The following is an 18168-nucleotide window of genomic DNA, read 5'->3' on the forward strand; positions in this document are numbered from 1 at the left end:
ACCCTCGGAAACTGCCCTGAGAAAATGAGTTTCACATTCCCCTACAGGTTCCAGAGTTGAGTCATTGTCCATGGCAATGTAAGAAGAGGCGAATGATCTCACAGGACAGCTGTGCACATTTCACTTACAGTATTTTGAGCTCATGGCAAGACGGACCAGTCCAACTCAAGGCTAATTATACAGGAACGCTGTATCCACTGGAGTTTGGTTCCATGAACCCCCGTGATAACAACCGTGTATGCTCAAGTCCCATTAAATAAATGACAGAGCAAAATGTTTCCCATATAAAATGGAAAACAAGGTTTGATACTGAAATTTACTTTTAAAAATATTTTCAAGCCTGGAACTTGAATCCGGTATAAAATCAGAATAAGGAGGGCCACGGAAGCTTTACCCCCCCAAACAATGAAAGAGGTGATGATATACAGTTAGGGAATCAACATCAGAAGTTCATTTTTTGTTGTTTTTGAACACCTGCTATTAAAAGTTTTCATTAGGCTGCAACTTTTAAGAGCAGCTGGAAAGTGCACAGAATGTCCCCAAGCCTCCCGCGAAGTAGCCAAACACTACAAAGATATTGACTACCAAGAACAACCCCACCCACCCACAACTTACACATGTCCAGTCTCATGAGCAACTACAAATGCAAGGAAACCCTCTTCATGTTAGGGTGCAACTGCGCAGAGGGTGGCAGCCTGTGACAAGCATATCCGGAATGAAGTAAGGAAAACAAGAAAAAGATAAGGACAAAGGACGGGGAGGAAAGAATGGAAAAGGGCACATGAGAAAGGAAAACCATGCACTGAGTGTTTCAAAAGTTCCACCCAGCTCCCTCGGAAGGCCATGAGAACACGCGCCCAGGAATACGAATAAACATTGATGTTCCCCACACATATTCAGGAAGCAAATAACTGGCAGATACCCATAACAAATGAATTGAAATCTCAACACATCCCACCCAATTTATGCATCCTTAATTCTTTCTGTACAGCTCATCTGGCACTCGGCAATTTTATAGTTGAAAACATTAAACACCTAAAGAAATTATATATCAATCAAGCAAGCCCATCTCTTTACAATGTATTGTCAAGACGTTTAGACACAGTGTGTGCATACCTAATGATAGGCTCTCTTTTTAAAACAAGCTAAAACCATTGAACCAAGTTCAAACACTAACTTCGGGGGTCTCTGGAAGAAGAAGCATATAAAACAACAAACAAAACTAATGGGGGGGCAAAGTGTAAACCCACAACACACACACACACACACACCCACCAATATTGTGGGCTAAACCCATCATCTCTCGCCGATGTCCAAGTAGGAGTTTAGAGGTCATTCAGACATCAGTTCCGGGTTTATTATTCACCTAGAACCCATCTAGTCCACTGCCAACATCAAAAAACTGGAACGGCAATGAAATATTCGAAACAACCAAGCCATGCAGTTTAATCCGAATAAGACAGGCCTATTCATTGATATTCAACACTGCCACAATGCAAATCTTTTTTAAAACCAGGGGGAAAACTAGTATCATTACCCGGTAAGTGGATTTTGGCCCCCCCCCAAAAAAACTTGATGCATTTGATGTAGTGAACATAGAGATTCACCCGATTCATCCTAATTTATTTCACCACATGAATACGCCATAGGCACTTAAACCGCCAAAAGGGCGGTCTCTGGTGCCGTGTTGCTGTGTCCGGGAACCACAGGGCAAACGCGCGATTCAGACGCAACAAAAAGAAGCCCAAAATGGGCTTCTTTTGCGCACGGAAATGGCACAATTCACTATGAAGCACCACAGCGATTCTCGCACGACAGGCTAAACGGTGCGCTATGTACTCCAGCGTACAGGGTTACAGCATCCGAAAAGGACGCCATTCTAACCCTGTACGGCCAGCCTACTTACCGCTCGTACGCCATCGTATGTGAGATAACACTTATCGCAAAATATTACGTAATACTTTACATAATGAAGATGCAATTCAAACAGACAGCAATTAGTCGTCTTTATAAAAATAGAGGAGAAGGTCTGGAAAACACTACCCGTTAAAATAATTTATTGGGGCTTTAAGGATTAGAACCCATTCCGATAAAACGGGTTGAGACCTTCACGAATTGGAGATTTTTTTTGGTTTCCGAGGTGAAAGAGGATTATTTTACCACTTTAAAACGAGCTCCCTAAAACCTGGGAGTAAGTTTGGTGTTGCACGAAGCTCGTCTAACAGACCAGGCCAGCAAAAAACGACCCACCAAACGACAAATCCCAGGGCCACGAGGAACTATGACAGTTAAAGGTATCAAACTGCTCAATCTGTAGTGGGGGTGGTTTTTGAGATGTGAAATGTGGTTGTTATTCATTTTTATTCACTTCCACAACTCATTTGGACAGTTACTCCCCCACCACTGGATAGTGGAAGGATGACTTGCCTATGATTACTGAATCCCATTCTTTGACCTCGCTTCTTCAGATGTAGAACAATTCAGAGATAGACGAATCTGAGGGTTTTTCAGGGGGTATATTGGAAACAAAGCCTTAAAGGCACTAGATCAGGAGATTATCACACGGGGTTATCCTGCCCTGCCCATCCTGGCCGTCCTCCCACTCACCGGGGAAGATTCAACAATGTTGTCAGACCCATCAGTAATCATCCAAAGACAAATGCCATGATTGCACAAAACTTCAGATATGTGCACAATCTCATCATTAAAGCAATGGCCAGCCTTTTATAACAGAAGTTGCATTATGCAATGCGCTTTAATGGGTGAGTTGGTGGGTCGGTGCTCAATTGAAGCTTCATTCTTCACAGTCACAAGGGTTAATGATAGGATAGGACAGGGGAGTGATCCCACCCTACTTGTCTGTTGTGATAATCTCCCTGCTGACTTCGAAGGTGAACAGGCCAAGCCGGTTTAAGAATGGAGACCACAACAAATATCGGTGCTCTAGCTATTTAATATTCCCTTTGGTGGTCTTAGCAACCCGTTTAATGCAGATCCAATCCTTATGAGCTGTAGAGGAGCTTTCATGGTTATTCTCAGGTTATTGTTGACTTAATCGGGGGCGTCTGGTATGAATGGCCCTAGGGTATTAATGAACCGGGTGGTACTGCTGCCTAAATCCTAAAGGCCAACCCATCTGATCTTGGAAGCAGCAGATTCAGACCGGTTAGTACTGGATAGAAACCCAACAAATACCTGTAGTATGCGTATTTCAGAGAAGAATGGCAAACACCACTGAGCATTCTGGCCTAAGAAAACCCTGAAAAATGGAATTGCCATAAGTTGACAGGACATACACTTACAGACATCACTGGCAATGTGGTCCTCCTTTTTTTTGGCATATTTAATCACTGGCAATACTCAGAGGCAGCAAATGCCACATCTGGAAAATGCTCAGTTACACTCTAAAAAAGTAAAGCAAACCTACAAGGAAGCAACAAAACCAAAGGAACCTTGCCAAATGTTTCAAGCGGAACATTTCAGAAGCCAAAAGGTAAAGACGTCCATTTCCTGTGAAGTACCGGACTCTATTGCCAAAAACAGAATTAAATAATATACACTTACTTCCCACTTTTTCGTGATAATGGCAACACCTCTGGACAACCAGGCTGGTTTTTATTATCCGGCATTCATTTTACTGCCTGCTTCTTCTGAGGCATGCTGTATTAGACAAACTTTTAGGCCCCTATGATTATCAAACCCTTCAAATGTCAATCTGCTCTATGAACAAATTTAAATAAATGGAAGCAAGAGGGCAGCACTAGTGATTCTAGAACTGTCATCAAAGGTAGTTTTCAAACCTCTGATCACTGGAAAATCAGATTTTCAATGGCAGTTTTGCCATGACATAATTTCAACAGGGAAAAGAAGACGCAAACCTGAACCCACAGCAGTAATTCCTGCAGTTTCTTAACTATGTGTAGGAAGCACGATGATGAACTCCTAACACAACACAATCTCCTTTTAAGCAGCTATATGAAGTGGACTTCACTTTTGTTAATACGGATTGTACCAGTTGGGTCCCCACGAAGAAAGCCTGATTCAAAAAGTTTTCCATGAGGAAGAAGAACTTCTTCATTATTCCTCTTCAGCCCCGTGCCCCCCTCATTATTCAGAGAACAGAGTAACTTTGAACCAAAGAGATTGAATGGAGAATTGAGGAGAAAGGGGAAATTGTGACAACATCCATCTTCCTTCCATTCCAGACATCCTTTATTATATCATTGCCTATTTTCATTTAAACTTAGTTTACTTCCTGTGAGCTATTGAAGGGGTTGGAATTTTAAGAAACTTCAGAAAGGAAGTTCAAAAGAGCACGCACCATAGCCTACCCCATTTTTGATGCGAGATTTTAAAATTACCACCATTTGACTGGGCCAAAACAGATTAGAGGCAAGTAGATACATTAATACGGGTGTCCTTACTGAATGCTTGGTGCTAAAACTGATTTCAGGTTGTTTTTTTCAAACTTTGCATATTTCACATACATAAAGAATCTGGAATAATGTACCAAAGTCAGCCCCTGGAGCTCTCCTCTTTCATAGCACATTCATCAAAAGGAATATTTTAGCCTGTAGCCAAGAAGACACCCCAAGCAGAAAACTACATGCTGTAGGACATCCATGAAGATCCGACTGGTCAGCATGAGGAAACCAAGAGCACACAGCCAACAGATCAATCAAGATCAGAATCTGCACATCCTTCACTGAAGAGTGATGGGGAGATAGACCATTGCAAAAGAACAAAAGCCAAGATACATCCCCTGGAGGAGCTACTCATCGTCCAGAGACATTTGCACTGATATCCGCATTCTAAGTACTTCGATTTTCCTTCTGGAACTTCATTTTAATCCAAAATCTGTCAAACTTTGCCCTATAAATACCCCCAATTTCATCTGGACTGAGTAGAAAGACACTCTGTCGATCTCGCTTGATCCTCACATGCTATCAGCTGCTGAGCCATTTCACTTCAGGTCCCCCGAATGAACCGGCTTTAATCAATACAGCATGCCCTCTGCAACCCTAAGCCTATCTTACAACTTTTATATCAGTTTTTGTGAGGGTATGTGAGAGTGCTCCCTGTGAGTCGTGATTCCCTTTACAAATAAACACATACATTGACCTTGCATTCGAGTTTTTGCTTCTCAAAACGTTGTCCTCTTTTAGTTCCTCACCATTCAGCAGCTTTCACTGAATAATAAAATTCCCATTAAATTGATTGTGGGTGCACTCTTGGAACCTGGCATTTTAGAGAACATAAATAACTGAAATTCATTATTTTCATAACAACTATCGCAAGCCGGAAGTTATTCATACATAATTTTTTACAGATGTGCTTAAACAAAGCTGGTGTACACTGAACCAAGAAAGCAAAGTTCACTTTTCAACCTTCAGGTGGACAATTTTAAATTCGGATATTCAATTTCAAATTGTAGAAGGGAACATACACACATGGGAGAGTGTCTAAAGAAAGCTGATTGCTGAATCAGAACTAGATCTTCAACTCATCATACTAACTTAACTGGTTGAGCCGATTTTAACCGAGAAGAAGAGTCAGAGTCATTTTAGCAAATTAGAGGAAACATCGCTTGGGGGATAAATGAAACAAAACCATTGGGAGACAGTTGATTTAGCTACCTTGCAAACACTATAATGGCACAGAAGAACCATAAACGTTCGTCAGAGGGAGGAATAAATGATCCTCCCCTTTCCCATGATAACATCACACACAACCCAAAGCCCGCATTCCACACAGACAGGCCTCAGCTTTTAAAGCAAGCACGCTGCAATGAACTGGAAAGTCAGGATGGTGCCAAAGCCTGAATAGCCCTTTTAAGTTGATCGTCCTTTACAATACACTGCTACTACTGGGTTTAAAGCCCAAGCACTTTCCTTAAGTAAATTTTTAGAGGATCAACGCTAGCCTTTTGAGAACCGCCACCAGCGTGTGCTCCAATACCATTTCAGTTTGCTGACTACCTCCCTTGGCTGCTCTCCCTGTGCTGAGCCCAAACATGTGGAGCTGCAGCATTTTTCCCAAAAGCGAAGACTTGCTCTGAACCCTGCATGCTGCAAGAGCTCTCATGTTGGTTCATGTCCCAATACCCAGTCAAAGCAGAACAAATAAGGAATCAGCATGGGTTTTTTACAAATGTGATCATGCAGAAATGTGTTTATACTAAATGGCTGGTGGAACAGTACGAGTAAGGGTAATACCCGATGGGAAAATATAAAGTACAGTGGTGCCTCGGTTACGAAAATTAATTCGTTTCCGTGGCCCGTTCGTACCGAAAAGCTTCGTAAGCCGAATTGCCATAGCGCTAATGGGGAAAAGCGCGAGTCCGTGCGAAAAAGCCGAAAAAAAGCACCAAAAGTTGGGGAAAAGCCGCGATTCCGTGCGAAAAAGCCGAAAAAATCACAAAAAGTGTGGGGGAAAGCCGCGATTCCGTGCGAAAAAGCCGAAAAAGCACCAAAAGTTTTTTTCGTAACCCGAAAAAACATTCGTACCCGAAACAATGAATTCCCTATGGGATTTTTTTCGTAGCACGAAAATTCGTAACCGGGGTAATTTCGTATCCCGAGGTACCACTGTATTTCCCAAAACCAAAGCCCAAGCATCACTGTCCGTCACAGGACAGTTACCTAAGGCTTACTGGCCTAATGAAGGAGCTCCAGCATTTAAAAAAAGGGCCTTTCCTAACAATCTTCTGCTGTGGTGGAAAGGGAAAGGAGTCAGGAGGCCTATGAGAATGTAATTGCCATGGGTAGTGTGTCCAAGGTGTAACCAAAGGATTTGACTTAGTTGTTTTCAACGGTCCTTTTCAGAAGCCACCTGCTCAGCCTCAGCACATCACCGCAGGATGTACTCACAGTCTTAGTATTATCTCTGAAAGTACCTATCGCGCATTGAGTGGCAAAAAGTCCTTTCCCTACCCTCTTCACATTACACGCAATTATAGAAAGAAGCAAGAGAGAGATCCGTTATGGCCACTAAGATAGAGCATGTCTTTCATAGATATTTTCCTGAGGCCGTGACATGGGACTGCAACAAATGTGGACGTCCATCTGCCCTCTGTTTTTGTGTTCAAGCTAGGATCCTCAGTTCTATTTGCCTTACGCTCCTGGTTTAGAGAGCCACATGATAAATGAAAGAAAAGGCTACCAATTCAGAACATATTGTAGAAAAGCAGGGCGGGGCTTGGAAACGAAAAGGAGTGAAAATAGGAGGAATGAATATCAACATTTAAGAGATGCAGACAACATCATTATAACTAGCAAGAAACCGTCAAACCCCGGAACCTACTACTAAGAAAGATTAAGAGAAAGGCAAGCAGCTTAATACTGAACATAAGAAACAAAAATAATGACCAGAGAATGTACACAAATCACTAGACGCCCTTCTCAATCCTAGCTCTTCTCAATTGCTTGACACGTTTCATTTGATCTAAGTCTTCTGTATTATGATCTATGTTACTGTGTGGCCATGTTGCTTGTCAATGAGCACATGCAGGTTTCTTGCATTTTATCTTTTTAACTGTATTTATTCTTAAATAACATCTATTTTAACATTGTAACAAGTTTATCTATTTTATGTTTTAATATTGTGAGCTCTCTGGGCCCCAGTTTGGAAAAGCAGATACAAATTATTATTATTTATTATTATTATATTATTATTTTATTATTATATTATATGGAATTCCATGGAGGACCCATATCCACTAATTTACAGTGATCCCAGTGCCTCTTCCTTCCTGACTCATTTGCATATATGGTCTTTGCTACAGAATTTTGAAATGATGTTTGCAGGAAATTAGTGCAATGGCCCTGTAGATATGCATCCTTTGTTATATTTTTTTGTATCAGAATGTATTCGTTGTTTCCAATCTGTGGCACTGCTTCTTTTCCATATTTTGGGTTGCATATTTTAGTTACAACTGAGCTTATTTTGTCTCTGTAGACTGTAACAGTTCTGTTGATATGTCATCTGTCCTGCTGATTTATTTCCCAATTGCTTCGTGTGTCTTTATTTCCTTCCAAGATTTGGGGTCATCCCCATGTGTCATTTACCTTTCACATTTTTAAAGCTAACTCTTCTGTGTATTGTTTCCTTTTTTTTCATCATGGTCATTCACGTATCAGATCGGGCACTATGTAAACAGGCATGAAACCACAATAAACCTCTCAACTGGGAACTTTTTGGGTCAGTCGATTCATAAAAGGATACTAGTGCTTCTTTAATTATAAGCAAAACCACATTTTGTTCTCAGCTAGCATCCTGTGCCAGAGGTTACATTTTCCCAGAACTTAACTGAGGGAAAGTTAGATATATCTCTCTTTCTCCCTCCTTACCAATCCGTGGAGCAAAAAAGTGCCATTGCTGAGTACTATAGAGATCAAGATGCTGGTAGGACATCTGTTGCATGAACAAGTGACATCGTTTGCCCTGGACATGGGTCTCTTTTCTTCCCTTCTTCAACTGGCAACATTTTTACCATTTAAGTTGTGTTCTTTTAATTTAACCTCTCTTCCTCGTGACTTGGAAAAGGAAAACAATAAAAATAAGGGGGGAGGTAAATTAAATAACTCCTTCCGGCCATTTAAGCCTTCCAGAACACCTCTAAACATGCATCCCATCCATTTTTCATGGAGTCCCCCTGATAATCTCAAAGCAAGAAAAAAGTCAGTAATTTGCCAGCTGATACTGCCATTTACTTGAAAATCTTCCCCAATAAAAACACAGATCCTCCATATTCTTCCTTTATCATAGTAAACTACAGGTATCTGTATGCAGAGATCTTCTAGCATCTTTGAGACTAAAGAAAGATGTTGACAGCAGAGCTTTTGTAGACTCGTCTACGTCCTCAGATACTTTTAACATTTTTCTTTTTAGATTGAAATCTACAAAAGCCATGCTGTGTCTTTGAATTCTACAGATATCTGTAGTTTAATAGGGAACAATAGTGTTGGATTGTGTAGTGTGATGGTCACATGGCTGTAGTACTGGTTCACTATGGCAATATGTCCGGACTGTATATCGATTTCCCCTTCCATCTGGCCCTTTGTCATTAGTATACTATGTGCTTTTAATGCTGTTTTTAATTGATTTTATTGGAATGTTTTTATAAATAATTGTTTGCCGCTTTGATCAAAATTTTGAAAAGCGGGTTACAAATAAACTATATTAGTATTAATTATGTATTATTATTATTATTACTTTGTTTATTTAGGTTTTTCTTTTGTTTGGCAGATAAATTGTTAACAATCAGAAGATATAAATCAATGCGACACTTGCTTATTTTAATGTCTGTAGTACGAAAACTGACATATTGCCATAGTGAACCAACTTTTGCCCCATTTTTGTTCCACTTCATTAAAGCGCTAAAACAAGGACAGGACAGGTTGTGACCTTCCTGGGACCATTTCACACTACACAATCATACCACTATGATTCCACTTAAATGCCTTGGCAACATCCTATGGGGTTTGTAGTTTGGTGAGGCCATAGAGATCTCTGGCTGAGAATTCTAAGTACTCCTCCCTAAACTAGAGATCCCAAGATTCCATAAGATGTTGTCACGGCAGTTAGAGGAACCATAGCACTACAATTGTGTAGCTTAAAAGGCCCCCAGATGTTAGGTTATAACTCTTACAAAAGCTGGTCAGTGGCCATTTGGGCTGGAGCTAAAAGGGCCAAAGATTCCTTACCCTTGCTTTAAATATTCATTTGAAAGGGAATGTTATTTACAGCCATTGTGGATGGGACTGGAGGTTTTGAACTCTTGGTCCCATTGTGTAAGAAACAGGTCCTCCAATGACAGTACAGTAAAAATGCAAGTTAGGATTGTTTACTGGACTCTGATTCATTTCTCTGGGCAGAACATGGGTGTGGACAAAGAAGAAATGCTGACCTGTTATTGGTTACAAGATTATTTTTTTTCCCTTGGGAGTGGGAGACAGTGAAAACAAAGTCTAATGCTTGGGATTCTTTTCAAATACCTCACTTCTTTTTGCTTATAGCAAAAAACGGCTAAGGATAAATGTGTTTTTAGGCCAAGTTTCAGTTGTCCCCCCCGCCAAAAAAAATCTCAGGCCACAAGATTACAAATGTAGTGTAAGGAATGAGCCTTGTGTATTTTTTCCCTGCTTTAAGGCTTAAGCATTAAGCAACCAAGGTAACTGTAGCTGGAACGTGAAAACTGCATGCTAACAAGCACTTTTCAGACCCAGAGGCTTGATCTGCTTACTAGTTCCTCTTCTTTCAGTGGACATTTGTCAAAAATACCTTAAAAGGGAAAATATGTGAGTCTACAGAAAAGACTGCAGGTGGGGTTTCTCGTTCTTTATTTCAAGTCACCCTCCCTTCCAAAACCCCCATCCCCTATGCCTGTAGTCTTTTTAAAAACAATATATTCCCTACCCTGCGTGAGATTCTTGAGAGTAGTCTAGAGGGAAAGTTCAGCTAAGGCAAGGCAGGAAGAGAAAATAGTGGAGTGGCATACAGTATGACAAACTCTGCGCAAAAGTCTTGTGCTAGCCATGATGGAGGCAGAGGATTTCCTGAGAAGAACTGGTAGAAATAAAAACAGTTAACCATCCCTGCTTTGAATGCTCCCCTATAAACGCTTCCTCATCTATACTCTGCATTCACCCTAAACCAGCTGTCATGTAATTTCAGAAATCCCATTTGTTCTTGCATACTTTTCTTCTCTCAAGACTGCAAGCTTTAGTATGCTATTCTTAATTAGTGAACATAATGCAGACTGGCACCACTTGTGACCAACCAAATCCAAGTATAACCCTATATGTGGCTACGAGAGTCCAGTAGAGACTCAATAAACTTCCCTATTTTGTTACCAGCCTAGAAATATAGAAACAGAAAGTTATCAAGTACCCGCAGGAGGACACAGTATATAACTAGCAGTTGCATTTGGGTTGATGGGTCACAAGTTGTTCAGATGTGAACTATCACCATCGTTTTCTTTTGTGTCTGAAGTCCACAGTGCAAATGGACAAGATATGGTTATCTTCATCTTCCAGGTTTCCTTCTACAATTCCAGCTTTTGTCGTCTTTTGTAAAACCTTAAGGTAATCACTCTAGGAAAGCCCTACATGCTGGAGCTGCCATTGGGCAACACTTTCAGACTGATGGCCCTTGTATGTGTCCACCAAACTCCACATACCTGATGGAGATAAATACAGTACCTTGCATACCTGCGGGACCAAAATCTTGCCTGGTGAGGAACACAGCATGATCATGGTATTCCACGTGTTCAGGATCTGAGCGTTGCTGAGAATGAGCCCACCGGCAGACCTGCTCCAAGCTTCTAGATGGATTCCCTCGCTCTATTAAACTGATTGACTACAGAAGGCAAGAAAAGGAGGGGCTAGTCAGGAAGAGTGAAGGTGGACAGTGCTAGGCTTCAAATGGAAAACTGTTATGTGTTCTCAGACTCATTCCCAGTATCAATTTATCCTAGATATGGGCAAAACAAGCCCCACCAGGCCCCAAAGAGCAGTCCCTGGATCTCCCTAAAACCATCCTTCAAAAGAATTTGGGAGGGCTTTTCTTCACCAGTAACACACAGCGCTTTTTGCCCCAGAGGCCACATGCCTACCATACAGAAGAAAGGAGAAACAGCTGAAAATGAAACCAAATGTGACATGACAGTTGTTTCCATTTGCATCAGGCATGCGGACATGAGGGGTGGAAGAGTGAAAAATGGCTCCCACCCCTCCAAGGCTACACCTCTGGTTTATCCCATCCTTGTCATCACAGTTTTGGATACAGACAACATAAGTATGCATAGTTGTCTTCGACTAACTTTATTTATTAAAAACTTCTGGGATATAAATCAGCATCTGACATAAAAGAACCTTTTAACTGAGCTGAATAGTTCCAGGATTGTCCTGGCCTCTGAAACAGGGATGTACACTGCACCTGCTAGCTTCTTCTCAAGTCTGAATACAGTACTTATCCTTCTACTCTCCCTCCAAGGACTGTCAGCACAAAGCCTTTTAAAGAGATATAGAACAATAGCTAATGACAAATACTTGTATGAGGGGGAAAAGATAATTCAAAATATTTTTCCATGTCTGAAAAATTAGACTACAAGTCCCAGAACTGGCTAACAGTAACCATATCTTGAATTATAATCCAAAAAGTAATTTTTTCAAGCTCTGCTGAAGGCTATCACCAATCACAGGATAGTAAGAGATCTTCACAGTCAACAAGTCCTTCTCCAGTCCTATATTTACTCAGAGGTGTGTGTGTGTGTGTGTGTGTGTGTGTGTGTGTGTGTGTGTGAATGCATATATGACTTTAAGTTGCCTGTCAACTTATAGCAACCCCATGAATTTCATAGGGTTTTCTTAGGCAAGGAATACCCAGAGGTGGTTTTATCAGTTCCTTCCTCTGAAATATAGCCTATGCCACCTGGTATTTATTGGTAGGCTCAGTACCAAATACTAATCAGGACTTGCCTGACACTTTCTATATTCAAGCAGTTTTTTATTTTGTACAAACATATGATTATTATTCAGACAATTAGATCCCCTAGATCTAATTGTCTGAATAATAATCATATGTTTGTACAAAATAAAGCCTGAAATAATACAATTTTTCAGCATGTACAGTATAGCAGGCTGAGGGGCCTGTGGCCATCCAAATGTTTTTGGATATATGCTTATGAGAGTTTTAACCCAACATCTGGAGGCCCACAGAATACATATTCCTGATGTATGGAACGGCCTTAGAATGTGGTGTACTAATTTCACTCATATCTCAGACTCCTTACACATTAAGAGATTGAGAGTTAAGACGGATTATTTCTAGCACAAGAAATATTGATATCAGCCATGTCAGAGAAGACATGGTAACAAAACAAAACAAAACAAAAATCTTAGTGTTTTCCTCCAGTTCCAAAGCTTCTACTTAAATCAGAGTCATGCAAAGACTATACATATTTCCAAGTAAATAATCACACACTTTGCAGGATTCCACAGGACGAAACCATGGCAGTTAAAGTGGCATTAAAGTGGTCTAATGGCATAATGTGACAAAAAGCATGATATTACTTGAGTGACAGAGAGAGAGAGATTGAAAGAGAGGAGCAGAGAGGACAGGAGAGAGAAGTTATTAATAGTTTACCTGTCTGTATCCCACCATGATCATCCTAACCAGGACAATGTTGATGTGGACTCCCAGTGATTCATCATGGTAAATTTCATCTACCTAGAAAAAGGGGGAAACAGCCAAAGAACCCAAAGATTAAAATTATTTCTTCAACACATTTTGGGTAGAGTATATTCCAACCTCTGCCTCATTCCTCCTCATTCAAATAATGTTGTTGTTGTTGTTTTTAAGAAAAAGCAGTCTCAGTTCTACTTTTATCAAATAAATAGGGATCACAGAGTTCTATTCAAGGATTTCATGATAAACTGAGGTTTCAGTTTGACTCCTTTGAACTGACTTCTATTGAAAGTAGGATGAGTGTGGCTTTGGCAAGTGAAATAAATAGGACAACTAAAATGAAATGACAAATGACATTTTAGACAGAAAGACCATGAAGACCACCTTGCACAAGTGAAACGTATTAAGACATTCCCAGGGAAGTTTACATATTTTAACTTTCCACACAGAAAGTACAGTTCTTAAGAGATGAACAGACACTGAGTAAATGAAACCCTCCAATGCTCTCTTCTTCCTTCTTTGGTCTCCTCATCCCTTTGTCTTTTATGTCATGCAATCACATACTCAATATAAAATCTTCTGTTTGTAAGTAAAAACCTCCCTATGTGCTATGGGGCCCAGAAATTGTGTTTGTATGTGAGTGTATTTATATGTGCATACATACACACACACGCAGAGAGAGAGAGAGAGAGAGAGAGTTCATATAACTTCACAGCATGGGTGCCTGTTTTAAAATTCACATGAAAATAGTTATTTTTAAAGGAGTTGGTTGGTTGGTTGGTTGGTATTAAAATACTTAAGCCACCTTATACCAAAATATCTCAGGTGGCATACAAGTAAAATCAATACTAACCAGTTAATATTATTTAAAACAAATCAAATCAAATAGAGTAAAAGAGATTTAAAAATTTAAATAGTTTTAAAATCCTGTGCATAACACCTGAGGGCCAAAAGCTGAGGAAGCTCTCTCCTGTATTCTTACATAGTGCATTGTCCATACAGGGAGAAGGAACTTCTGAAGTACTGAGGTCCCAAATCATTTAGGACTTTCAGTATCATCACCGTAAGCATCCTGAATTCAGAAAGGAACTGTACTGGCCACCAGTATAATTCTTTTAGAACTGACATAGCATGATGTCTCTGTCTATAGTATTCCAGTCAGCAATTGAGCCACTACATTTTGCACTTGCTGTAGCTTCCAAATCATCTTCAAAGGCAGTCCAGGTAGAATGCATTAAAGTAGTCTATCTGGGATGTTACCAGATGGACTTGGTTTTCTCTAGCCCAGAAACGCCACAGCTGGGACACCAGTTCAAGCGAGTGACATCACACCAAGTTGCAGAATCAACTTTAGCCTCCAGTGACAAGGACGTATTCTCAAGCTACACACCAGCTACACACTCTGTAGCAAAGTTGCACTAAGGAGTGATTGTATCAATGGCTATTCCACAATGAGATCAAGGCTTTGATAGAATCTCCAGTTATGTCAGCCAGAAAATCCCCCAGAGCCTTTAAGAATCCTTTTGGATTTTATAAGTCCATTTTAATAGGTCCCTCAACTCTGCAGGGAGGCTATGTTACCTGCAAGGAGCATCTGCTATCAACAAATCATATTTCATGAGGAAATTATTTGATGGGGATCTTGAAATCACCCCTAAAACCAGATCATTCTCCACCTTCTTTACAGCAAAAACCAGATCATGTGTTGTACTAAGACATCCCTGTGGTTACCATGGCAGCCATGAAATCTTGAGCCACAGTATGGTTGTTGAACTCCCCCCAAGTTACATTCTTGGGATTTCCAGTACCATCTTCAGACAGCAGGAACATTGTTGGGCAGCAGGGTCAAAGTTATACCAGCAGTATCTCTGTTCTGTCTCTTTGGTGCAACACAAAGCACAAGACTTCAAAAATGGGGCCCAAGTAGATGGGTTCTTTATGAGAAATATGGAATTCTTATGGACAATTGCTACTCCTCCCCAGCCCTCCTTCCAGCCTCCAGTCTAGGTTGGTGCTGCACCAAGTATCTGGGTAGAGTAGACAAAGCTGGGAGTGACAAGCAGCTCAAATGAGCTCATCTGTTCAGGTCACAATAATACACACCAGGTCAGCCCCTTCATCCACCAGTCATGGATAATAATCATTGACAAGCACTCCATTCAGGAGCACTGCATTCAGGAGCAGCACTAACAGATCAGAGCATGAGGTGACATGGTAACCAGAATCTTGAGGGATGCAGGAAGAACCTGGTGCACATTTCCCAGATGAGCACCAATTTATGTTCTTGTAATCCTTGCCTCTCACCCAAGGACTGTAAAGTGGCCTCCCAAGAGAATTAAATCACACTCTCATGATAGTCAAATAAATGACTATTCAAATGACGTCTGAATGACTGATATCTGAAATAGAAAAATCTAAAGGTGCGGCAGCTGATTAACTATTTCTTACCTTGCACCTCTATCTCTCTCATACATAGTCCTTTCTAAATACTTTAGAAGCATCTTCATTGGCTACAAAGATATGTTATTAAAACTGAAGCAAAAACATTCATTTCCTATTTCACCCCTCACCTTCCCTACTTTGCCAGAAACAGAAGGAAGATCCTCCTTTACAAAAAACAAAACAAAATAAAACAAAAAAAAAACAGAATTCTCTTGAGTAAATAAAATGAACAAATAAGGATACCAGACTAACTGATGATATCACCAAAAGGAGCTGAGAACAGCTGGGCTTTCCATGGTGAGTTCATCAGCTACATAACATTGTACAAGAATGTAACAGATGCAAAGGCCAAGGAGTGGGTGGAATCCATCCAGCGAAAGGAAAATTTTCATATCCAAATACATTTGCACCTTTTAGATAAACTGGATGGCTATTATTCATTTCAAGGGGATCCCCTACCCAAAGTAGAATCTAATGGAGAACCTGTGACTAAATTCAATGTTAGTTCCACCTAGAGTATGTACATTGAAATAACTGGGATTTGATCATCCCTATTTACATAAATCCCATTCATTTTGATGAGTCTATTCTCATTGCAGCCACCACTGGATTCAATCTCTGATTAGTGTTCATCTCTCTCTTGTATGTGTGGTGGAGGGAATGAGACAGAGGGAGGTCATTTTCCTCCCAACGAATTTGCCCAGAAACTTGTTCTTTTTAGTCCAAGCCCACCAGAATCACCATTATTTACCATAGGGTGAAAGAGAAAAGCAATCATCTGCCCACTGGAGCAGTATACTGTGCAAGTGAGCCAAAGAGCTGTTAGGAATGGATTTCGCTTCTTGGGAGAGAAGGGAAGCCTAATCACTGGCAAGTAAATAAGCTAATTTAAATATTTTCCACATGTCCAAGGCAGTAATATTTTCCTTTTACACTCATATAATAAATTTCCAAACTGTGAACATTTCAAAAATGTGAAGACAACAAATATGTGGTTGAAAGTTGAGCATAAACCAAGAACCAGAACTAGTTTTCCACAGCTCTGGAGTCCTTGTCAATATACATCAAGGATGGGAAACGTGTTGCCCTCCAGATGTTGTTGTACTGCCAGCTCTAAATAGCTCCAGCCAGCATAGCCAAGAGCTGGTGGAAATGGCAATCCAACAACATCTGGCGGGCTACATGTTTCCCCTCTGATACAACAAATCTACAAATAAAAATAATACTCTAGTAGTACACCTCTAGGGGAATGGTTTTCCAAAGCATAGGAGTATTTACCAAGGGCTCTACTTCCTGTGCACCTTTGGCCATTCTCATGTATAGCACAGAGGACACAGTCAGTGCTATATAAAATTACCCCTCTGATGATGGTGGTGGTGGTGGTGATGATCCTGCTTTTTCCCCAAGTTGGAATTCAAAGCAGCTTATATGTTAATACACAGATCAGAAAAGATTACGTACATGAAAAAGAAGACTTGCACACATTCTTTTCTTACTGAACTGGGAAAGACGTGTTCAAGGAGGATCTACATGCATAATACCCAATGCTGTATATCTTCCACAACTGGACTGGGAACTGTATGTGCAGCATAAAGTCAGAAGTGGGGCAGCACCAATCACTTGTTTGGGATGTGGAGATGAATCCAGAACTTCTTTTTCTGTTGCCACACAAGTAACTGATAATGCCAAAGCTCATATAATCCGCCCATTCTTGAGCAACTAGAAATTAGCAGATGTACTCAATGGCAGCATACAGATAACTGACAGCTGTGAAACCTACAATACATACCCTACAGTGTCTTGTCGACACTGACAGCTAAGACTCCAGCTGCTTATCATATGCTCATTTAGAAAAAGATGGTAAGAATTATAATGTAATCAGTCTGGTTACAAATAATAACAACACACAACAGAAAAACCCAATGAACTATCGCCTTGGCTTTGAGGTACAAATAAATCTTTTTGTTGAGAGGAACAACAGAAAGGCGATGGCAGTGCCAGATTTTTACTAGGACTGAGCATGGCCAGTTCCTATCTGAATGCGATAGACCTGACCTGAAGTGCCTTCAAAAATCCTTTGGCAGCTCACTTTTAACATTTCAAATAAGTTGGCTAGAGTCAAGGAAAGAGGAAGAGAATGAACTGAAATATAGGAGAGAGTAGAACTATGTACTTTCAAGCTTGAAGCAAACAGAAACTGGCTTCCAAGCAGTAGCAGCACTTTGCTTCACTCCACCCTGTTAAATAAATTCCTTTCCCCATCTCTCCATACCTCCAAAGGGATTAAGTGCTTGCTGGACATGATTATGATTTGAATTCAACCTGGCATTCAAAGGGTGGGCAGAAGAACTATTTGGCTACCAGCCCTCTGTAGGAGATGTTATGCCCTTCTTTTTTTTCTCTCCAGTTAATGGGAAAGACAGGGTTACATGCAGAGCAAAGTGTCCTGGCTCATGGTCAAGAAGCTTGCTCTAAGTAGAAGAGCAGAACTGGGACTGCTGGCAACAAAGAGATATACACTTGTTCCTATGCAGGCCA

At 40.6% G+C, this 18168-nt stretch overlaps 1 protein-coding gene across 1 annotated transcript in view; it reads right to left on the reverse strand.

The window, feature by feature from the left end:
* ADAMTS14 (ADAM metallopeptidase with thrombospondin type 1 motif 14) overlaps positions 1-18168 on the reverse strand; it is a 118241-nt gene that overhangs the window by 52228 nt on the left and 47845 nt on the right. The window contains 2 exon segments of the mRNA XM_042460124.1: positions 11202-11358; positions 13147-13230. Of these exon segments, the coding sequence (XP_042316058.1) occupies positions 11202-11358; positions 13147-13230 (241 nt within the window).

Source organism: Sceloporus undulatus, chromosome 3, assembly GCF_019175285.1.
Source record: "Sceloporus undulatus isolate JIND9_A2432 ecotype Alabama chromosome 3, SceUnd_v1.1, whole genome shotgun sequence".
NCBI classification, from domain to species: domain Eukaryota; kingdom Metazoa; phylum Chordata; class Lepidosauria; order Squamata; family Phrynosomatidae; genus Sceloporus; species Sceloporus undulatus.